Genomic DNA, 24,712 nt, shown 5'->3' on the forward strand with positions numbered 1-24,712 from the left:
ACACACGCACGCACACACATCGATGATTACAGCTGAAATCGATTGAAAGCTTTTGGTTTACTTCTAATTGAGCGTAGAGCATCTAAACTCTTTGTGCTGCCTTCAAGCATAATATAGGTCCCTGCTTCAAGTCTTAGAAGTTACTCATCGCACTCCCTGTGCTCCTTCACTAGGGCATGCATTGAACACACTGAATCAAACTGCAGTCGTTTTTTGGAGAAACAAGAAGAGCAAACGCTCGATCGAGTCACTTTCGCAGTTCTGAATATTATATGAGGCATCAGATGGACAGGAAGAAATTGCTATTCACAACACAATGAGTCACGTTCACATAAAATTTGAGCCCGGTCACTTTTATAGTTTCCGAGAAAAGCCCAACGTTAAGTTGTGTGTTGCCGAACAGAAAAGGCTAGTTATCTCCCTTGTTTTTCTGATAACGTTCGTAAAAGGCTACAGATGTAAATACTTTGATGTAAAGAATAATCCTACAAAGTTTCAATCACATCCGATGAACTTTGTCAAAGATATAAAATGTCTAATTTTTCCTTTGACGCTGACCTGTGACCTTGAAAAAGGTCAAAGGTCAACGAAACCATCGTTAAAGTGTAGAGGTCATTGGAGGTCACGACTAAACAAAATATGAGCCCGATCGCTTTGATAGTTTCCGAGAAAAGTCCAACGTTAAGGTGGTGTCTACGGACGGCCGGCCGGCCGGACGGCCGGCCGGACAGACTAACACTGACCGATTACATAGAGTCACTTTTTCTCAAGTGACTCAAAAACAGCAAACAGATAAAACAAACCATTGCTGTTACTTTTCTTCCTGCGTAAACTAAGGGCCTTATTTTGCATTTTCTGCTGAACAACATAATGGCAGTGCTTACTAGGTCAGCAGTATGGAAGAACGAGGGAAGGAAAAAATAATGCATTTTTACAAAGATGCTGTTCAAGGGAGAGCATCACACATCTCGAGTTGTAAAAGGAGTTTTCTCCCTTACACCGAGCAAGCGTCCAGAAAAAAAGGTGGGCTTCATAGAAATCGTTATAACCCAGAAAACATCCGAGCGAAACAAGATTACTACACACACACACACACACAACTGGCACACACACACACACACACTGGCATACACACCCGCACACACGCACGCACACACACACACACACACACATGACACACACACAGAGGAATGCACGTACGATCGTTTGCTCACGGCACACACGCTAAATTGTATAACATTCTGTGTGTGTGTGTGTGTGTGTGTGTGTGTGTGTGTGTATGTGTGTGTCTGTGTCTGTGTGTCTGTGTGTGTCTGTGTGTGCATGTGTGTGTGCTGTTAACATTGTTGGTACTGCCTTTCTTTTAATATTATTGTACAACGCTTTTGAGCAGGGTCTCCCTATATCTCTGCGCTTTATAAACATAATGAATTATAATCATTATCATCGAAACATACATCAGATCCAAAAATTCGATTTTATTTCCAAGACGACTTCAAACGATTTACAAAACTACACAAAACAAATCAATATGAAACAAACATAAGCATCATCCGTTTAAATGACTCCCATTATTTTTCCAAGTCTCCAATACAGTACTACTGTTCCTTCATTTTACATTCACATGATAAAACGAGGTACTACTCACTTAAACAATGTCATTGAAACCATGACAACAAACAAAAGTTGCAATTCCTACCGAGACAGTAACACCAAGCCAGTGATCATAATGATCCATCTCTCCAATTCGGCACATTCTAAAAATCAACCCTGACTGCACTTACCGTGGAGAGTCAGAAACATGTTTCTATGAATCACTCTCTCGCTTTGTTCATAATTGCTTGGAGATTTTTATAGACTTTCTCATAGGCATTTCCTTTACGGCTTAAAAGAAATTCTGTCATTGATAAATTCCAGCTCTGAGAAGGAAGCAGTCAGGATGTTGATTCTTGGTACGTGTCCAAGTGGTAGGGATGATCTTATTCCATGGAACAGCCTGGCCACATGTAAAATAGTGATCAGAACTGATGTTACAGGAAGGACTGTGTCTTAACTTTTTTATCCGTTACACCTACCAGGACAATCGACATACCTTGCTACGTTGGAATAATTATGGCCAGCTCTAGTTACTAACACCCGTTCGTCCAAAATAGTTAATTTTCCAAATGTCCTCAGCAACAACACCAATAACAAATGTTCGAATTAAACCTGCTTAGAAATACAGTAGATTCAAAAATCAAAACTCCGATTCGATTGTTGCAGAACTGAAAGAACACTTTAATATCAAGTGGTATTTGCAACAAAAGGCAGTATAGTTTCACATTCATCAACGGTATAAGGTAGAACTTCTGTGTTGGGAACGAGACAGAAAGAACGAAGCCACATAGACCCTTAATATAAACCAGTAGCAATAACACATAACTTAAAGAGTAGAGACCGTCATTTAAAAATAGTAACTATAGTCAAAACTGTAAACAAATGCACCGATAAAAAACACATATTTACAATAACAACTCAGTAATGTGAAAGAAATGCACAATGTTTTCAGTAGTTTGTACCTAACGAGGAATCAGAAGTTCACTGCCCGACAGTCATTAAATCAGTCGTAAACGGAGAAGCGCTCGTGTATCACTAAGCGTCTCTTCATTTAAAATGTAAAAAACAATGTAAAACGTAGTTCCTTGAAATGCTGTCACTCGCATCTCAATTCAGCTTCCAAGTCGTTGATCACACAGACTGTTACGGTCAACGCGTGTTAACGCTGTGTCGCTTCTCTGTTCATGTGCCACCAACATACCTTTATGGCAATCAGCATCCCAAGATTCATCTGCTAAATATCTTCGTTTCTTATTTCTTTGTACACATCCACAAAGCTTTAGTCTTTGCTATGCACAGTGAGCTATGTTTGGCCCAGTGACATTCTTATCTTCCTCGTGGCGTTGCCTTTTCTGGGCCAGTCCCAGTGACTCCCTGTGCATCTTTGTGAAGCGAGCGGAGCTTCATCGAGGTCACCCCCAGACTGTATGATTGTAACAAGTAATGACCTGATGGCTGTCTTGCTGTGGGCCTTCAAAGCACCATGCAGTACATGTATTTGTGGCTACATGAATTGTGTCCGATCGTATGACTCACAGCAAAACTCAGTCCGATATAATGTGAACATGATCTTCATGTTTCCAGTGTTGTCCTTTTCAGCTGTTCCACCTTTTTTCATCAATGTCGGTTTGAATAAATGTGTAGTTCATGCTTTTGCCATTCTGTCTAGTCAGATGCACCATTGCAGCTGAGAAATATGTTCAGCGTTGCTTCATGAACCTAACACCATAATTACAGGACTCAAATGTCTTTGAGGCCGCCGCAGTTTTTTATGGTGTATACGCTAAAAGCACACACTACTCATTACATCTGTCTTGAAAATCATGAAGTGGGCTTAAGGTACATGGCGCAGTGATACTCTGGAACTCGAACTTCATCTTTTTTCTTCAGCATGCGACGGTCGTCTCGCATATGTATAGTCTGGAGCCTGCTGATGTTACACAATGGCAAGGTTGGCGCAAGTAAACTCGAAATAGTCTTCTCTTTTATATAGCAGCGTACCACGTCTCAGTGTCAGGTCTCACATCACATGCAGCGTGTTCTCATTCTTTTTCTGCGTGCACACAGTTTCAAAGACAATCAGCTCAAAATACCCAAAGCTTCAGTGTTTAATTTGACAGCAGTGGTAACAAAGTGTTCCCATTCTTTGTTTTCTTCACGCACCCACCACACAATATCTAACGTCTCAATGTTTACACATAGTACATGTAGTTTCTTTTCTTTCTTCTGCGTGCTCGCAGTTTTGACGAGACCACGCTCAAACTATCTAACGTCAGACAAACACGCGCTGGTAGTGTATTTTGAGCACCGCAATTTGCCAATTCTCTCTTCCACATGAATATCAAAACCCGTTTCGGACCTGAACCCGGCGTTTCTCGCGATTAAAATGTCTGCAGATCACTGAAGTTTTCACCGCAGAATGAAGTTTATTAATGAAATATAATGACTTGTCCGTGTGTGGGGTATCACGATTAGAATAAGCACACGACCTACACAAACATTATACATATGAACACTGTACAGTAACCCCCGTACAAACTTGAGTTTATTCTACACAGATATTATGTATGCAACGCGAAATCAAAATCTGAAAACGATAAGCACCCAGCGCAGGTCAGTTATATTTCAGTGCCCAAGATGTGGTTTCTTTCAAGCTTGCTTGTTAAAGACAACAATGACTGGTTTTATATTTAGTATGCTGTGTGCAAGGTAAGCATTATATTATGGCTCTTATTAACAGCTATTGTGTTTTCAGCGTAGCAATAGGGTCCGATATTTAGACGAGACAAGTATAATGCCGACGAGTCGAAGACGAGTCGCATTATACTTGTTCGAGTCTAAATATCGGACCCTATTGCTACGCTGAAAACACAATAGCGATTATATAGCTGTTTTGACCTTGATTTGTTGTTCCAAACTTACAAAATGACAGTTTTTGCGTCAATGCGTTGATCTCAGGTTTTGATAGCAGACAAACTTATTACGCGCATCATGTTCGCGCAGACATGCACACCGCTACACGCTTTCTGACTTTGTAAGAAAACTGACTCCAAGTGCATTCGACTTCACAACACAGATGTTGAAACAGCCTTTTACGTTGTCAGTGTATGCTGTTGTCGATAGAAACATCGCCGTGGTACAGACGGGTGAACCGGAATCATGCGTCGGCCATTTTTCTCAATATGCTTTTGGATATTGAGTAAAATGGCCGACTTCTGCCGCATTATGCTTTGATGATTGGATGAGACCATCCAATCACAGCCCCCGAATTCCCCCACGTGTTCATCAGAATAGCTATATAAGAATATTCTGTAGCTACGTACGTAGCTTGTTCCATTTTGGTTAGTTGGTTGTTTGGCTGGTTGTTTGGTTAATTGATTGCTTGGCTGGTTGGTTGGTTGGTTGCTTGTTTGTTTGCTTGTTTGAGGCAGCATTTGGCTCTTGATATAAGACTGTTTTGCTGGAGCTACGATGTAGGCAAGCGGTAACTTACGTGTGCGTTCAATACAGTGAGGTATAAGAAACTCAAAAGAGTTGGTGGGGAGATAAATACATTACTGTTTTGTTTTTTTTTAAGTTTCTTATTTTGTTCATTGAAATTAATCTAATTCCTTACTTTATGCGGTCAATTTTTAGAAAATACACCACTGCAATTTCGCGCTGAACATATATTAATTTTCCAGCTGAGAATTACACTCACGTGTGCTTAGTAAGAAGCAACCCGTTAGTGCAAGAAAGCCTGCACACTAAAGCAAACCAGTATTATTACGCTGTTGACACTGTTGACAAATGTTATCTTTTTTCTGAGTTTGGTGAACATTTTACCCATGCACAGCACTGTCTTATGAGGTAGTCTTGCTGTTCACGTTCAAGTTATTGTGTAATGTATCACACCATCAAAGTATACCACTCTTGTGTGAACGTACTGGCCTCTCTAATCCGAGATTCAGGATGAATTGTTCGCGACAAAACGGTAGCCTACCACAATGTCACGTGATCCGAATTTAGCCAATCACATTCGTGCTTAGTGTCTTTTCCCAGAGATCCAGTTGCAACGAGAGATTTCATTGGATATCTCCATCAATAAATTCCAGCGATCCAGTTCAGTGAATATTTTCATACATAGAGTGTACGCCTTATACAATCTGCGCAAGAACGGCAACTTCAAGAAAACGCACCAATCACACTTGTCTGTTGTGCAGTTGTCTGTGTGGTGACTGGTTGTTGATTTCAGGTGACGAGATCACAACACAAAAGCACCCACAAAAGCAGTGTCAATGACGTCAGCGAACTCGTTCTAGTCGCTGAGGATGAGGCAGCCAGCTTGCTCTCTTCCGACGTGGTACCTGGGAACGAAGAGAATCAAAACTATGGGTGTGTTTTAGAAGTACCTTGCGTCTCATCTCGTAAATCCCGTGGATCTGAGCAAATGTGTCTTGGGGTAAACACACACACACACGCAAGGAAGCACGCACGCATACACGCATGCACGCACTCACACAAACACACACACACACACACAAACACACACGCACGCACGCACGAACGCATGCACGCACATACACACACACCGGCACACACACACACACACACACACACACACACACACCGGCACACGCACACGCACACACACACTTTCTCTCTCTTTTCCTCTGACTCGTTCTGTTTCACTCTCTCCCTCTCTCCCTCTCTCTCTCTCTCTCTCTCTCTCTCTCTCTCTCTCTCTCTCTCTCTCTCTCTCTCTCTCTCTCTCTCTCTCTCTCTCCCTCTCTCAGAAATCAACTCACAAACGAGTCAAAGGAAACCTCTACACCGCCCAGAAAAGGCTTTCACATGATCTAGATACCGCCACCTCTAAAACACACCCACCTTCTGGTTTGTCTCTCTTGACGTTGTTTGTATCGGCTGCTTCGCCATGCAACAGAATATAATCATGAATGGTAAGTATTGAACATAAAACAACAAATGTAACCATAAACAAACTGCAGTGAGACTTGTTTATAATTCACACCATTTCTCAAATGAAACAAATAAAATGCAGCTAGCCAATCAACCAATCCGTCATCTCCGTCACATTGATTAATGTTGGATTTGCACCAAACAGACTACACAACCTTAACTGCCTAGGACTAAACCCAACATCTTCATCTATCAGCTACCACGGTGAACCTTAGATTCGTGATCGACTTCTCCGAGACACGTACTACTACGACTACTAGAACAAAGACAGTTTTGGGCTGGACTTTGGTATAGGCTTGGTAAAAAAGATGATCAAACAAAAATCACAACAAAATAGGAAGGAAAAACAAAACCTCGTCGAATAACAAACCAATCAGCACAGTGACCTTCAGACTGTTGATCTCCTTTCGCAGAGACAATTACTACAAGTATTACTAAGACCGTTTCATGATAGGTTCTGTTAGGTTTCGTACATGTTAGGCATGAGTTTCAGAAGACATCGTCACCTGATGATCATCAGAGTGACCTTGGGGCAAACGATCTTAATCTCAGGTACAGGTCGTGCTACTAACACTGTTATCATAGACTGTGGATTAGATTTGTGTGGGATACTTGCAAAACCAAAAGACTCTTCACCTACCCAATAGCACACACTGCCAAAAGAAACAGAGGCTTATATTGCGGAAGGCAGAAAACCCACATCGTCACCTACCGACAAGTACAGTTACAAAAGACACAGAGGCTTATATTGCAGAAGGAGCACATAGTCACGACCGACAAGTATTGTGACAAAATGAACAACGGTTTATGGTATACAAAACAGGAAACCCACATAGTCACCTCTACCGACAAGCACGATGACAAAAGAAACAAAGCCCACGGCATAAAAGACGGGGGGGATATAGCTCAGTTGGTAGCGCGCTGGATTTGTATTCAGTTGGCCGCTGTCAGCGTGAGTTCGATCCCAGGTTCGGCGGAAATTTATTTCAGAGTCAACTTTGTGTGCAGACTCTCTTCGGTGTCCGAACTCCCCCCCGTGTACACTACATTGGGTGTGCACGTTAAAGATCCCACGATTGACAAAAGGGTCTTTCCTGGCAAAATTGCTTAGGCACAGTTAATAATTGTCTACCTATACCCGTGTGACTTGGAATAATAGGCCGTGAAAGGTAAATATGCGCCGAAATGGCTGCAATTACTGGCCGTATAAAATTTCATCTCACACGGCATCACTGCAGAGCGCCTAGAACTGTGCCCACGGAATATGCGCGATATAAGCCTCATTGATTGATTGATTGATTGAAAAGACTGAAAGCTCGCATCGTCACCAACCGAAGAGCACGGTGACAAAAAGAAGCAGAGGTTATAATGATACACAATACAGAAACCCACATAGTCACCTACCGACAAGCACAGTGACAAAACAAAACCGGGGTTTGCGGTATAAAAGACAGTAAGCCCGCATCGTCATCTACTGACACGTAAGATGACAACAGAAGAAAAAGATTACGGTATACAAGAAAGCCCAAATCGTCACCTACCGACAAGCTTTCTTTCTTTATTTGGTGTTTAACGTCGTTTTCAACCACGAAGGTTATATCGCGACGAGGGAAAGGGGGGAGATGGGATAGGGGAAAGGGGGGGGGGGGGGAGATGGGATAGAGCCACTTGTTAATTGTTTCTTGTTCACAAAAGCACTAATCAAAAAATTGCTCCAGGGGCTTGCAACGTAGTACAATATATAACCTTACTGGGAGAATGCAAGTTTCCAGCACAAAGGACTCAACATTTCCCACATACCGCCTGACTAAAATCTTTACAAACATTGACTATATTCTATACAAGAAACACTTAACAAGGGTAAAAGGAGAAACAGAACCGTTAGTCGCCTCATACGACATGCGGGGTGCAGAGAAATAAGGATGTGGAAAAGAAGACTTTTGGTAAGTGAAATAAAGGTGATGGATTACCGACAAGCTCAATAACCCAAATTCAACAGAGGCTTATGCAGCGGAATGCAGAACACCCACATAGTCACCTACCCACAAGCACGGTGACTTTGAGGCTGTCTATCTCCTTCTCGGAGCTCCTGCAGATGTAGGTGCCGCTGTCCCGCATGCGACTGTGGTCGATGATCAGCTCGGAGATGAGCGCCTGCTGCTCGATGGAACGGAACTTGGTGATCACCACCTGGTGGTTCTTACGCCGCGTGTCGATCTTGCTTCCATCCTTGAAAATAGTCGGACAAGATTGTGACTATTGAAGATCAGAGCTTGTTTGCACGAGAAAGTTAACGACTAGGTGGGAGCCAGCCGCGGGGTCGGATTGGCTAAAAGCGTAAACAACCCTCAATTGCGACCAATCCGAATACACGGCTGGCTCCCACCCGGTTGGTAATTTTCTTATGCTCCTGGAGTCAGGGCTCTTTGAAAGAGATGTGCGTTATGCCTAATAACAAATGTATATTTTATACTCCCCCCCCCCTCCCCACACCCCGCCCTTTTTACTATAATATGTCTTGACTTTTAACGAGATCTTAGCCTTAACTGATAACAAAAAACAATCTGATTCATGACACGTCCTTAATGAAATCATCATCATCATCATCATCATCATCATCATCATCATCATCATCATCATCATCATCATCATCATCATCGTCGTCGTCGTCGTCGTCATCATCGTCATCGTAATCGTCATCATCATCAGCTTGTATCTACTGCTCGCCCACCCATCCCTTATATCTGCTTCTTCTTTATAATCATCATTGTCATTATCATTAATCAATCACCTTGAACCAGTCGATGTCCTCGGGTATCTGAGATCCTCCAGTGGCGTTGCAGATGAGGTGAATGGGGTCCCCCTTCTCCACGTACTCCTTCCCTTTCACAGAAATCCCTGGGGTTGTTGGGGTGGGGGGAAGGGGGGAGAAGCGAAAGGAACTGAGTTTATAACCACAACAGTCAAAAAGAAGAAACAAATCTGTGAGCTAATGATCAAAATACGGGTGCGCAGGAACATATATGGTGCGTGTACTTGTGGTGCTTTTTTTTTTTTTAAATAACCACGCAGATGCTTGGGAAATACATTGGATTTGAGTTAACTATCGGGTCAAACGACCGTGATGACTTCCGCTTGAATGAAATTATTCCATGAACGAGATACATTGTTTTGCATAAAAGCAAATCAGTGTTACTGTTTGTTATCAGAAGGCTTGATTTCTTTCCCACATGCATCTGCGTAACAGCATGAACATAAACATTAAAACCTCATTAAAACTCTGTACAAAAACAGAATCTAAAAGTTAAGAACAGTTCACACATTTGTCTCCTGTCGCTAATATTTAAATGATTGCTAATATGTTTCACTGGCATATACTCAACATAATTGCATTACCTCATGCAGTTACCCATTCAATCAGAATTCTACTTTATGCGCGCACACAGTCACATAATAAAATATATGTTTTTCATCTTGCAACTAGCATGCAAGTCATTAATTTCTTTTTTTGTTTAAACCCTTCGCAGTTCTCATTATTGTATAAAGTTACAGACATGCATAAATGACGTGCATTCCTGCATGAACTAAAAATAGGAAACAAAATGAGTTCAAATGAGGTTTTAAGTACTGACAGAAAAGGACATTTTATGAAATAGACAGACTCCATAAAAAGCAAACATTTGCATTTTCTAACTAGCAATCTACTTTTAGCACAACACTGCTAACAGAACGTGTACCATGAGAAGAAGCGGACTATTTAGTGATTACTATAAGTTCAGATTTGTAAATGTTTTATTGTCAGAATTATTATTTTTGTTTTGGGGTAGCATTCAGAGAGATGGCAAAATAACATTGCAAGTGGACGGATGACTGTTATAAATAATACTACATGGCTTGCTGTGTCGTACTAGACTTACACGAGGTTTTTTTTTAAATATTGAACTGCGAGCGAAAGCGAGCTGTTCACTATTTGAAAAAAGCACCGAGTGTATATATATCTGGTACGAAACAGCAAGCCATGTAGTATTCTGTTTATCCTACATACTGTACTTACGTGTATTTTACTCAACACGTCACGCAGTTGAGGCTGCCAAATTGAAGACGCTAGTTTTGGAACCTCGATCTCTTCTAACGCCTGTGCAATCTATTACGTCAAAGCAAAGAAACGTCACTCTGGAAAGTGTGGCTTGACGTGTTAGTTCTAAACATTCATCGAGGTGAGTTAGCGAGCGCAATTTTTTGTCTATAATGACGTTTGCCTCGGTGACTTTGGCATCATAAGCAGTGGAAAAACAGGTCCCTGCCAGACTTGCTTGACATGACCTCATTTACATGAAATACACACGTGTGATTTGAACGATTGTTATCTCATGAGTGTCTCTCAAACGTATGTAGGATACATTTGATTAAACGCCCCACAATGATGTGCTTGGCAAAGTTAAAAAAAACAAACACAAACAAAAACACACACATACAAAACAGAACGTGTACCTTCTTAACATGTACGATTTAATAATCTTCAAAACGTGCAGGACCGGTGTAACACGAAATTTTTACTCCACGAAAAATTTACTCCGGAGTAAATATTTCGTACGAAATTCTTACTCCGAGTACACTTTTCGTACGAGAAAAGAACTCCCCAAGGCACGAAAAAATTACTCCCTCCACGAAATTTTTACTCCCCATTTTTTTTACTTCCACAAACAATCTCGTACGCAAAAATGGGATGCGGGCGAAGGGATAATGCCAATAAGTGATCTCGCGCACACGAATGTCGCGCTACCCTCCTTCCACCCCTTCCACCACCAAGACTAACAGGGGACACGGGAGTAAACATTTTGTACACCTGGCATGGGAAGTTAAATTGCTCGTGTTGGGGTGAAGTAATTTATTCGTTATTTATTCGTCAGGGGAGTAACATTTTTGTACAAAATGTTTACTCGGAACTCACCTGTCTTGGGGAGTAATTTTCTCGTGCAATGGGGGGAGTGCTTTTTTCGTAAAGGGAGTAACTTTTTCGTACGAAATGTTTACTCCGGAGTAAAAATCTCGTGGGAGTAATTTTCTCGTGTTACACCGGCTGGTAAATGGTAAGCTATGTACGTATTTTGTTCAGCCGTGTAATTGTAAACATGATGTTGTACAAATTGTATTGCCAGCTATCCCAAACTCAACCCACGTTAACGCAAGTCTTCGTCCCACTCCTAACGCCTCAGCCACACTTCTCTTACAAATCAAAGTCCAGGCCAACTCCCTGTTGTTTCTTCCTGTTAAAATAACTTTGTTCCCAGAGGGTCTTCTCTCTCTCTCTCTCTCTCTCTCTCTCTCTCTCTCTCTCTCTCTCTCTCTCTCTCTCTCTCTCTCTCTCTCTCTCTCTCTCTCTCTGTCTCTCTCTCTCTCTCTCTCTCTCTCTCTCTCTCTCTCTTCGTCACCTTCCATGTCTCAAAGTCCTCCGCAAATTTCAATCTGTAATCTGGGGGAACCCACATTGACCGGTGTGTTGTTTCATTCGGTTAAAATCACGTCCCCGCTAATGAATTAATACGGGACTATTTTCTTTTTGTCGACACCTTAATGTTTTGACATCTACCACAAATGTGAGTGTGAACACGTTGGGGGGGTGGGGGGGATATATTGACCAATGTCTTGTTTTGTCCAGTTTAGATCACTACCCATGCATCATAGATAGGTAAGTCTTTTTCTCCATCGGTAAACTCAGTGGCTGAACAATCTGCTGCGAATTCCAATGCATTAATATGGGAGTAAAAACATTGACTAATAATTCATTGTTCACTCGCTTTAACTCCCTTTTCTTCAATTTAACCATTTGTAGGACACCGTTATGCCTTGAAATCCAATGCACACACGTTGGAGAAAGTACAAAAACTGGTATGTTGTACCCCCCAGTTACAAGCGCTTAGCCTCCAATGATTCCCTGGGGGATTATTTTCTCTGTTCGACAGCTTCCATGTCTAAAAGTCTACCTCTAATTTCAGTGAATATACGTGGGAGGAACTTCACCGACAAACATGCTTCCCCCGGCTCCAAAAAACACACACTTTCCCTCAACTAAAGCACTGTAGGTCACGTCACTGTGTTAAAGTATACCGTAAATCCCCCTGAGTATTCGTTGGAGAAATTGCATTGACTAGTATCTTGTTTCCTCCAGTTAAAATCACTTATCCTCCAATGAATCCCCACAGGACTATTTTCTCTCTTCGACGCCTCTAATGCCTTAAAGTATTTCACAAATTCCAGCGCGTGGTCTAGCAGGAACTACTTCGAGTTCTAAGATTTGTTTCATTCCTTTTTCACCCCACTGAATCGATCTGGAACTTGTTATTTCATCCTAATCCCGTATCACTTTCGCTTAGGACTGTTAATGCGCATGACAGAAAATCTGGGTATCAATATCGCGCACGACCAATTAAACTGTGTTTGTTCTGAGCTAAAAGCTTCCTACTGCGTCCTGAAATTTAACAATAATCGGCGTAGCAATGCCTTAAGCAAACTCAGAATAAGAAGGTCACTGGGTGTATGTTTTTATCCTGAGAGTGTGTGTGTGTGTGTGTGTGTGTGTGTGTGTGTGTGTGTGTGTGTGTGTGCGCGCGCGTGTGTGTGTGTGTGGGGGGGTGTGTGTGTACGCGTGTGTGTGTGTGTGTGTGTGTGTGTGTGCCCGCGCGCGCGTGTGTGTGTGTGTGTGTGTGTGTGTGTGTGTGTGTGTGTGTGTGTGTGTGTGCGTGCGTGCATGTGCGTGCGTGCGTGCGTGTATGCGTCTGTGTGTTTGTGCTTGTGCGAGCGGTGCGTGCCTGTATGCGTGTATCCGTGACTGTGTGTCCGTGACTGTGCGTCTGTGTGTTTGTTCCCTTTCCTTTACTTGTTTATGTAACATGCAATTACTGAGAATTTACTCTAAACACCATTTCAGCATATGTATGATTCAATAAAGGAAAACTGGGTCAAAGTTCTGAATGCACTATTTAGACTTTAGAGAACACGATCGATCTAAAAATACAAACATACAAGTGTAGGCATTGCAGGGATAGAAAATAGAGGAAGAATGCCTAAAATCATAAAACATAAAACAGCGTGAGGTAGATAAAATCAAGATCAAAAGACGAGCAGCAAGCAGATTAATCCAATCGTCTTTTCTTTTTACATTTAGTCAAGTTTTGGCCAAAATTTCAATCAATTTGATTGAAAAATGAGAGTGTGACAGTGCCGCCTCAACTTTTACAAAAAGCCGGATATGACGTCTTCAAAGGTATTTATCGAAACAAAGAAAAAAGAGTCCGGGGATATCATTCCCAGGAACTCTCATGTCAAATTTCATAAAGATCGGTCCAGTAGTTTGGTCTGAATCGCTCTACACACACACACACACACACGCACAGACACACACACGCACAGACACACACACGTACACACACACACACACGCACACACACGCACACACACACACACACACACACACATACACCACGACCCTCGTCTCGATTCCTCCTCTATGTTAAAACATTTAGTCAAAACTTGACTAAAAGTAAAAAAAAAGTACTAATCCACACGGTCTCTCTCTCTCTCTCTCTCTCTCTCTCTCTCTCTCTCTCTCTCTCTCTCTCTCTCTCTCTCTCTCTCTCTCTCTCTCTCTCTCTCTCTCTCTCTCTCTCTCTCTCTCTCTCTCTCTCTCTCTCTCTCTCTCTCTCTTCTTGTTAGAAGAGCTTGTTACACTTATCTTTTGTCTACACATAGTGCGCAGTTCATCAAATCTTCCACCTGGATGACTAATAACGTGTCTGAAAGCCTTGCATCTAATTAATCGCTTTTCCTGTTGGCTTGTTCTACCTTTTTTGTGCTGCCTCACTCGAATTGTCATAAAGTTTTTAATAAAAATCATGCAAGCGGAATGTAGCGGGTAATAAATAATGGGAAAGAAATGAAAGACGAAAGAAAAGTTTTTGCCGACTACATGTACACCTTGACGACGTAGCAAACACTAGATAGCAGCCACTAGGAACATAAGCATGCATGGACAGCCTGTTTGGCAATGTGTCAGTGTGTCTAAAAGCTAAACGTAAAGCCTCATTTGACGAATGGGAGAAGGAGGTACGTTTGATATTTACCTGGTTCTGAAACGGGTGGCCCTGCAATGACAACATTAATGTCGGTTACATACAACACGATTGCCTAAAATTCGTCACAGACTATAACTTTCGTCACTACTATACGTTTGTCAGCGTCATCAGTCCTCCTCCTCGTCCTCCTCTTCCTCCTCCTCCTCCTCCTCATCGTCGTCGTCGTCGTCGTCGGCATCATCATCATCATCATCATCATCATCATCATCATCATCATCATCATCATCATCATCATCATCATCATCATCACTATCATCCTCATCATTATCATCATCCTCATCACCCTCCTCCTCCTCCTCCTCCTCCTCATCCTCATCATCATCATCATCATCATCATCATAATTTAAATCTGAATCATCATCATCATCATCATCATCCTCATCATCATCATCATCATCATCATCATCATCATCATCATCAATCATCATCATCATGAACAGCTTCATCACTGTTGTCACATTTCACAACTGTTCGTCGACATAGTCCCCTAGGTATCTATAATTTAGTCAAATATACCACACATCTCCGATAGAAACAGATTCACAGCTACTGATAACAATCAACGACATCAGTCTAATCTCTACCTGTCCAATGTCTTGAGTACCGAGTGACATCCATTACTCCTCTTCCACATGTAGCGTACGTTGCGTCGGTTTCTCCCATCTTTCGTATAAACACTCAATCATTTGAACGTAAAGATCGCTAAAAAGCGAAGGAAATAAAACGCAGGGTTCCGTGTCATTTAGAGGTAAGCGTTTTATCAGGGCTCTGAATCTCTCACACGTGGAATCTTGGCGAATGTATATTGCTGAATGATGTTGTAAAGAACTTTTTGGGATTGTTTTGGTAAACTTTTGCCTCCAAGTAGAATCCCACAATTACGAAAAATAGCGCTTCCTGTGCATGTTTACGCGTGCGTTCGTACACTACGTTTTTCGCTTCAGATTACTATGATATAATGTGTGGGTTTTTTTGTGGTTTGCTTGCCCTGTGGTTGACTCTGTGTGGTTGTAAGTTAACACAGTCTTACGAGTTGATAAATCTCTGTAGCTAGCTGTCTTTTGCCTTCATCGCGATATGGTTGGTTTTGGTTTTTTGAATGCGTATTAATCTTCATGTTTTCTTGATTTCTTAATGTCATGAAATAGATGTCTAGGGTCAGCACAATTCGCGTGTAGTTTGTAGCTGTTTTGTGCTTGTCTGTTGCTATATTGTATCACAATGATGATCCGTCATTTGCATCCAACTCGCAACCCCCAGCATACAACGAACGTGTGACGAATTGAACGATCTTCTTCTTGGCGGTGATCTGACACCCGTACACGCCGTCGTCTTTCTCCTTGACGTTCTTGATGAGGAGGTTCTAGAGGAGGCCAACCCTACCCCACTCCTACAGCTTAACCCACCCCACCCCAACCACCGCCAGCCCGACGACTTTTTTCTTGGTGGGGATCTGACACTCAAACGCTTGCGTCCTGTTCCCTGAAGTTCTGAATGAGGATGTTGTAGAGGATGTTGTAGAGGATGTTGTAGAGGATGTTGTAGAGGATGTTCTAGAGGAGGCCAACCGACCCCCATCCCCACAGCTACACCCACCCCAACCCCCAAATTCACACACACACTTTTAAAAAATGTGTTTATAAAAAGTCCCAGCGTTTCTCACCTGAAATATGGAGAGTCACGAATCGAACGATCTTCTTCTTGGCGGTGATCTGACACTCGTACACGCCTGCATCCTGCTCCCTGACGTTCTTGATGAGCAGGTTCCAGTGCGTGATGTAGCCGGGCTCCTGGTGGTACTCGATCATCACGTTGTTGCCGCGTGCCCACGTGAACGTGCCCACCGTCAGGAAGTGTTTGTCGTCCGAGTCCACGCGCCGCCACGCCACCTAGCGGATAGATAGAAAAGACAACTGAATAAATGATGTTCCAAAATTCAGAATCAAATTTAATTCTGAACAAATGATGATTATGAAAGCATGTTGCTGATGCGTGTCCTCTTGAACGGGCTGGTAGGAAGTGGTTGGTGTCCATGTCCATGCGCCGCCACGCCGCCTAGCGGATAGAAAGTAAAGACAACTTAAATAAAAAGGATGATTATGAAAGCATGTTGCTGATGCGTGTCCACATAAACGTTCCGGTAGGAAGTGGTTGGTGTCTATGACCACGCGTCGCCGCGCCGCCTAATTACAGTTTAAAAGAACACTTGTTCCTGTGAAAACAGTTCGGCTTACCATCTGAGATGGTTCTGGCAGACTTTTTCATGAAATAACAACACACCTTCACTTGGACACAAGCGGTCAGTGTGTATTACACCAATGTTTCAATGGTCCAATACATCTTTGAATAAACTGTACACCTTAAGGGTGACAGCTAAGACGACTAGCCTGTATAAAAAAAACAAGCGTAGAATGGAGACACTGCTAACTTCTTCGTACTTCTTCGTACTTTCTTCTTCTTCTTCTTCGTACACTGCTAACAAACAAACAAAAACGAACAAAACAAACTATTGATATAATTCATTTTTAAACAAAGGTTAAAAGGACATATTTGTTGCAACAATGACACTGAGGGGGGGATGAAATCGTCCGTCTTGTGTAGGGAGGGCGAACAATGAACAGAAACGTCTGAAACCCAACAATTCACAGTCTGAGCAGAAACGGCAGCGCTTCTACTTGTCAAATTTAGCTTAAGCCCAAAAACAACCCTCCTTAATGAAAGAACAGCATCTATCGTTTATCTACCGTCTGTGGCAGAGACAGCAAGATCTAGATTCCGAATACTTAAAAGCAATTAACCGACGACTCTGATGTGCTATGCAATCCCCTACTCATCACACTCCCAAAACCGATTGAGGGTATCTGGATTCACACTCGTAAAAGAGGCGATACACTCAATGTCTCATAGGAAATTCGAAGAGGGTCCAGGGAAGTAGGGGCAGGTTCCAGATTGAAAACAATGGTGAATCATGCCCCGATATGAGATCAAGCAATTGTCACGATGCGAGGAGACGGTCTCCAGACGGAATTAAGCACTCATCTTCAAAAAGGAAGCAACAGGGACAGGAAATTGGTTCTCTCGACAGAGGGTTCTTTCCCTTCCCTTGGTGCCCTCTTCAATTCAGGGAGGTATTTTAAATAGTGGATGATGTGTTCCGAGAGAGAGAGAGAGAGGGAGAGAGGGAGAGAGTGTGTGTGTGCGCGTGCGTGCATGCGATTAATTAGATACAAGGCTTTCAGACGCGTTATTAATGATCCAGTTAGACGATTTGACGAACTGCGCATTATGTGTAGACAAAGAGAGAGAGAGAGAGAGAGAGAGAGAGAGAGAGAGAGAGAGAGAGAGAGAGAGAAACAGAGATATAGAGACAGAGACAGACAGACAGAGAGAGAGAGAGAGAGACACAGAGAGAGAGAGAGACACAGACAGAGAGAGAAACGGAGAGAGAGAGAGCGAGAGAGAAAAAAAAGAGAGAGAAAGGGAAAGATAGAGAGAGAGAGAGAGAGAGAGAAAGAGAGAGAGAGAGAGAGAGAGATAGAGGGACGAAAGAAGGAGGTATGAGAGAGAGCGCGTGTGTGTAGGTCTGTCAGTCCTGATGACAGCTACATGCATTTTCCCCTCTAAACGTACATTATATAGTCCTAAAAAAAAAAAGCTGCCATCTTTTTTCTTTCGATTGAAATCACAACGACGCTTTAACTATTTCCCTGCAGCTGGTCTTGTCCATGTTACCGTCATTTGGCTGAGATCCGATCGAATATTGAGCTGTTTCCTCCACTTCTCAATTTTTTGCATGTTTAGTATTGCAGCTGGAGACGCAAAGAACGGCTTTTAAAAACGCTGATGGTCATTGTCCTCCAGCCTTTTTCTGGATTTTCTGACCCTCCACCGCAAAATGAGTCGCATGTCACCTCGCGCGGTTCTGCGCTAGGCTTAATATAAGTCCGGGGAGTGTCTGGCAACAGTGTGAGGGTCACCTTAGTCACAGGCTTATAACTCAAACAGTTTTCGCTCTTTTCTAAAACGGTTTTCACCACTGGATAGAGCATAAAACTCTCTTTAGGAAAATGTAAAAATATAAAAATCATGAAAAAGGTGACATGAGACTCATTCCGTGGTGGAGGGTCACATTAATGTTCTGTGTTAGCAACCAACCCAACCCCTAGACCCATGCAAATGTTTGCGAGTTACATGCTACAGATCATTAGGCTACCACATCAATTCTCTGGCTTTTTTTCAACAACGAGTTGGCAATTCCCATCCCAAACTACCCCAACAAAACCCTAAGAAAAAGTTTTTTCTGTTTTAAATGCACGTGTCATTACAGACCAATGTAGCAATTATCTTGGTTTTCGACGTTTTGGCGGTTCCAACCCCCTCCGAATTTAGCCCCCCTCACCTTCAAACTTAAATTCACCTCGTCGATGTATAATCTTCATCACAGCGTTTACTGGCCTACTATAGAAATAATCAGGGTGGGTTTTTTTTTTAGCAACGTTGCGTTTTGACAGTTTCCATCCCAACACCGTCCCATGTCAACCCTTATTCTGTCCCCTTCACACCCAAGTTCTTCTCATCCAATTGTTTCCTTCGTCACACGGTTTAAATGTGAATGTAAGCGTTTGCTTGTTCTACCACGTTCCCATCTGACCTAAACCGTCATCCCTTTTGAATGTATCCCTTCATACGGTTACAACAAGAGCAAGAAGAAGAAGAACAACAACAACACAATCGCCATCCCAATCGACAACAACAACAACAACAACAACAACAACAACAACAACAACAACAACAACAACAACACGTAACACAGTCACCATCATCAACAACAACAACAACAACAACAACAACAACAACAACAACAACAACAACAACAACAACAACAACACCAACAAGGGGTTCCTGGTCATTGGCCCACTAGAGCAGTTCTCTGGTTTTACAACAACGTTTCACAGTTCTCACCCTACCTCAACCCTTTCACACTAAATTATTTTTTCCTCGATTTGTGTTCTTCGTGTCTCAGCGTTTGCTGGTCATTAGCCTCAATGGCAATTCTTTGGGGGTTTTTTAACAACGTTTTGGCAGTTCAAACCCCACCTCAAGCCTTCCCGACCCCGACCACTAACCCCCACACCCCCCCCCCCCCTCTCTCTCTCTCTCCTCCAAAAAAAAACAACAACCCCCTTCACCTTCAAGTTCTCTGCATCGATTTGAGTTCTGCATCATCATCCCTTGAGCTTGTCCTTCAATCGGATTTTCGAGTTGTCCAACAAAAAATGTTATTTTCAATCAGCGGCAGAGGAGGAGGTAGTTAGTGCAAAAACATTATTGATGTTCAATGCTAAATTCGCCGGAGGCCTCGAGGCGGCTTCGTTTGCTTTATATGAGAAACTGAACTGAAAAAAGAAAAGGGCACAGAGAAAGCGGTCCGTGGCTATCAGAGAGAGATAGAGAGAGAGAGAGAGAGAGAGAGAGAGAGAGAGAGAGATAAATAGTGTGTGTGTGTGTGTGTGTGTGTGTCTGTGTGTGTGTGTATGTGTGTGTGTGTGTGTGTGTACGTGTGTGTGTGTGTGGGGGGGTGCCTGTGTGTTTGCGTCCGTGTCAGTGTGTGTGTGTGTGTGTGTCTGTCTGTCTGTCTGTCTGTGCCTATCTGCCTGTGTCTGCGTGTGTTTGAAAAATGGCAAAAAAGGACAAACAGAGAGGACACTATTTCAGAACAAAAACCCTGCAAACCGGGTGCCATTTTTGACAATTGATACAAAAACAACAACAACATCAAACAGAGCAACAGTGACAACAAAAAATGTAAAGTGAAAATGGGATGGAGGGACCATGAAACCGAAAAACAAATACTCAGATCTAGAGACAGGAAAAATAAGCACATCTTCATCAGAGTCTTTCACAGCTTATGATAAGTTTGTCTCAACACCGCATAAAAGCACTTGAACTGGCAATGACAAACAGTATCATCACTAGTTAACAATAACAATAACAATAACAGCACTTTATTGTCCATTAAAATATTACATAAAAATGGAAATTTTTCTTCGGCACACCCTGTCTGCCTGTAAACGATTATAACAACAATTGTATAGGACGACACACATAAAACATAAAACATAAAAGGGATACAATCAAATATGATATTGCACTAGTTAATATCAAACTTGTTTCATTATCGAGTCCTCTAACACCTTCCAACTTCCACTCCCCCCCCCCTCCCCCCAAGCCCACATCTCACCCTCCTCCTTTCCCTATCAGTTTCCTACTGCCTATAATTCTGCAATGTCCATTCCCCTAAATGCAAAAGAAATCACACAAATGTCAAGAAAACGAATCTGACAGAAAACTCCCGGCAGGAAATGTGCAGCTTTCTCCGCTCCGAGTCAGCGAACCCGTTCCGCCGTGACTCGATCCGTTCCGCTCCCGTAAAAGACCCAATCGAGCAGACCCGCTAAACACCGGCCGAGGGTGCAGCAATGAACCGCTCCCGTAAACGACCTAATCGAGCAGACCCGCTAAAAGCCGGCCGAGGGTGCAGCAACGAATCGCTCCAATCGGCGCGATTATGGAAAATCAATCATAAATTTGGGATCATGCTTCTTGTAAACGATCCATAAAAGCCCTTCCGGAAAGACGCCAACTTTGCAATGCCACGTGTCACATTAGGAGGCCCGGATTTGCTTACGAAAGAGCAAGGGGGACAACTGCAGAATGCTTCCTGTGGGGGATGTTTATGTCAAGAAAAAAGCCTGCCGCTTTCTCCAAGGATACGACTAAATTAAGAAAGTTGTGTCTTTTTGCTTCGGAAATTAGTTTTTCTCTCTCTTTTTTCCTCATCGTTCTTGTCATTGTTTGCACAAACTTTTTTTTCTGCAACCAAACTTACACGCTCGCTCTCTCTCTCTCTCTCTCTCTCTCTCTCTCTCTCTCTCTCTCTCTCTCTCTCTCTCTCTCTCTCTCTCTCTCTCTCTCTCTCTCTCTCTCTCTCTCTCTCTCTCTCTCTCTCTCTCTCTCTCTCTCTCTAGTGAGAGAGAGAAAGAAACTGTGCCAATGCACTCACTTTTCCATCGAATCAATGCGCTTGCTCAGAAATGACAGGTTCCCCATTTTCTTCATTAGTACGTTCAAACAACTCAGTAATCATGCAGTCATTGCTAAAACGGACTTGTATATCCAAACAGCAGTACACTTAACAACTTAATTTGCATTCTTCATACCCACACACACCAAGCCACTTATCATCCGGTCTGCAACGATCCCGGGCCATTTTATCTTCAAAGATCTCGTCAAGTATTCAACGCGAAAAAAAAAGAAAAAAAAAAAGAGGGGAGAGGACGGGAAGAAAGAAGTACGATACTGACGCAATTATTGACTGCGAATGTGCGGAATCGTCGGCGCAGACAGATGAAAAGCGCAGATAGATCCAAGTTCTGACCTTCTGATGCGAAAGGGTTAAAGGTGAGAGATTGAAGTGTTGACTTCTCGCCCCGAAAGAGTTGAAGGTGAAGGCACCAAAAGCAGAGAGAGGGACTACGGGGAGTTCGATTCTGGGCGTGATGGGAGCGAGTTCCCAGAACGATTCCGGTGCGCGGTGGGTTCGATATATTTAGAGACTTGATTACTGTCGATGAAAGCAAGCGTTAGAGAAGTAAGGAATGGGTGGGAAAAGGGGGGTATATATATAGGAATTAGTTTACTTGGATGATGAAAGTGGGCGCCGCTCAGGCGCTCTTTAGCAACGGCACACAAACGCGCACATAATAATACGCGCGGACACACACACACACACGCGTGAACACACATACATATACGCGCACATATACGCGCGAACACACACACACACACACACACACACACACACACACACACACACACACACAGACACTTATTATGTCGCGCACTCCAAAACTCCAACCTGCCCCTTCCGCTCAGCAAGTGGGGGAGAAAAAGTTCCATGCAATTACGAAGTGCGTCTGAAGCACGTGCGTATCGGCGTGAAAGTGACAATGCAAGGTGCTCCTTTGGCACTGCAATTTACTGTCTTTTCTCACTCTGTCTCCTGCAGAACTTGAAGCCATGGGACACGTTTCGTGGAGATAGCTATCCCAGAGTTAGCAAACAACGCCTTTAAATGTAGATTCCTTCCCGCCTAAAGCCATTTTGTAAACCAACATAAATTCGTGCAGGTGTTTACATGGATGTACGAGCATCCTTCATCTTTGACACACGTTTAACACAAATCTACAACATGACTGCCGTCAACACACAGTGTGAATTGTTTTTATTGAGGTAATTTTGTTACCGACATCGGGCGGGGATGTAGCTCAGTCGGTAGCGCGCTGGACTTGTATCCAGTTGGCCGCTGTCAGCGTGAGTTCGTCCCCACGTTCGACGAGAGATTTATTTCTCAGAGTCAACTTTGTGTGCAGACTCTCCTCGGTGTCCGAACACCCCCGTGTGTACACGCAAGCACAAGACCAAGTGCGCACGAGAAAAGATCCTGTAAGCCATGTCAGAGTTCGGTGGGTTATAGAAACACGAAAATACCCAGCATGCTTCCTCCGAAAACGGCGTATGGCTGCCTAAATGGCGGGGTAAAACACGGTCATACACGTACAATTCCACTCGTGCAAAAAACACGAGTGTACGGGGGAGTTTAAGCCCACGAACGCAGACGAAGAAGAAGAAGTTACTGACATCAATGCTAAATTGCACAACTAATTCAGAAACAAACAACACGCTGTACATACACTTGCCTCGCTCTTGATGCTTGTTATGTCCATGTTGAAGGATGGTCTCATTGCGTGTAAAAGGCTGGAACATCCCGTTAAGATTTACACGATCGTTTACATCAAGGGAAATCCATCTATAAAGTCACCTTCCTTTTCAAAGCAAGTTTACGTGTCGCATCCTGCGTTTCGTATTGAAATTCAACACTTACTGCAATAAAAGAAACACCCTCATATGTAGTTTTTGAAGAAACTGATGCCGGACAAGCGTTTCGTGCAGTGTGCATACCTTAAGAATAATTGGGAACGGTTAAAGGTAACATTTCACGACATAAATTTAGTCAACATTTTATTTTACGCCTTAATAATTATTGTTAACGCAGGTGTAATTGCACGACATTTAGTCAGTCAACATGTTCCTATGAGCACAGAAAACTCCAAAGCGATTGATTTGATTTTTCTCGGCATGTGTTAAGATAGACATTTGTCTTTATTATTATTATTATTATTATTGTGATCATTTTTATGCGCCTAATCTAGATATAGCCCTAGGCGCTTACATATCTTTAGTGCACGTAAAAGCCAATGTGTGACCCTCCACCACGGAATGAGTCGCATGTCACCTTTGCATGATTTTTACATTTTTTACATTTTCTTAAAGAAATTTTGAAACTCTATCCAGTGGTGAAAACCGTTTTAGAAAAGAGCGAACACTTTTTGAGTTATAAACCTGTGTCCAAGGTGATCCTCACACTGATACCTTACACCCCCCGGACGTAATTTAGGCTTAGCGCAGAACCCTGCGAGCTGACATCCGATTCCGTGGTGGAGGGTCACATTTGTGATGAAATCCAAAAACAATAAGACTGCCAGCGTTCCAGAATCAAGGAATCAAACAAGCAAACAAGGTATGCTATGGGAACGTGTAACTGTGACAAGACAAAACGTTACGGTCAATAATCTTCATAATCAAATGTTCCCATAACATATTGTTCTTGTTGTTTGTATTCCATTTTGTGATGGTTTACGTATTTCTCTACGCAGGAAGGAAAGTGACTTTAAACGGCTCAAATATTCTTGAAAAGACCCCTGCTGTAAGGAATCGGTACGTGCATTGCAACTGCCCTTGGCGATGAGAGAGATGAGTACATTCTATTGATCAGGTCTTCTTGTCAGACGGACCTCTCTCGTAGAAAGTGTCTGAAACCTGTCTGAGTGGTAAACGGTATCCTCTGGTCCACTTGTCTTTTGCGCATGTCAGTATTTTTTTTCTTGAAGCTAACCTGTACATAT

At 42.7% G+C, this 24,712-nt stretch overlaps 1 protein-coding gene across 1 annotated transcript in view; it reads right to left on the bottom strand.

Moving 5' to 3' along the window:
- Positions 1-1,458: 1,458 nt before the first annotated feature.
- The window catches only part of LOC138946016 (zwei Ig domain protein zig-8-like), a 176,598-nt gene continuing 153,344 nt past the window's right edge, over positions 1,459-24,712 (bottom strand). Inside the window, exons 5-10 of the mRNA XM_070317552.1 lie at positions 16,351-16,576; positions 14,676-14,696; positions 9,347-9,453; positions 8,598-8,784; positions 6,466-6,501; positions 1,459-5,942 (exon numbers count right to left, since the gene is read on the bottom strand). Coding sequence (XP_070173653.1) covers positions 5,827-5,942; positions 6,466-6,501; positions 8,598-8,784; positions 9,347-9,453; positions 14,676-14,696; positions 16,351-16,576 — 693 coding nt within the window. The 3' untranslated portion in view covers positions 1,459-5,826. The remainder of the gene's footprint in view (positions 5,943-6,465; positions 6,502-8,597; positions 8,785-9,346; positions 9,454-14,675; positions 14,697-16,350; positions 16,577-24,712) is intronic.

This window comes from Littorina saxatilis, linkage group LG1 (assembly GCF_037325665.1).
Source record: "Littorina saxatilis isolate snail1 linkage group LG1, US_GU_Lsax_2.0, whole genome shotgun sequence".
Classification (NCBI taxonomy): domain Eukaryota; kingdom Metazoa; phylum Mollusca; class Gastropoda; order Littorinimorpha; family Littorinidae; genus Littorina; species Littorina saxatilis.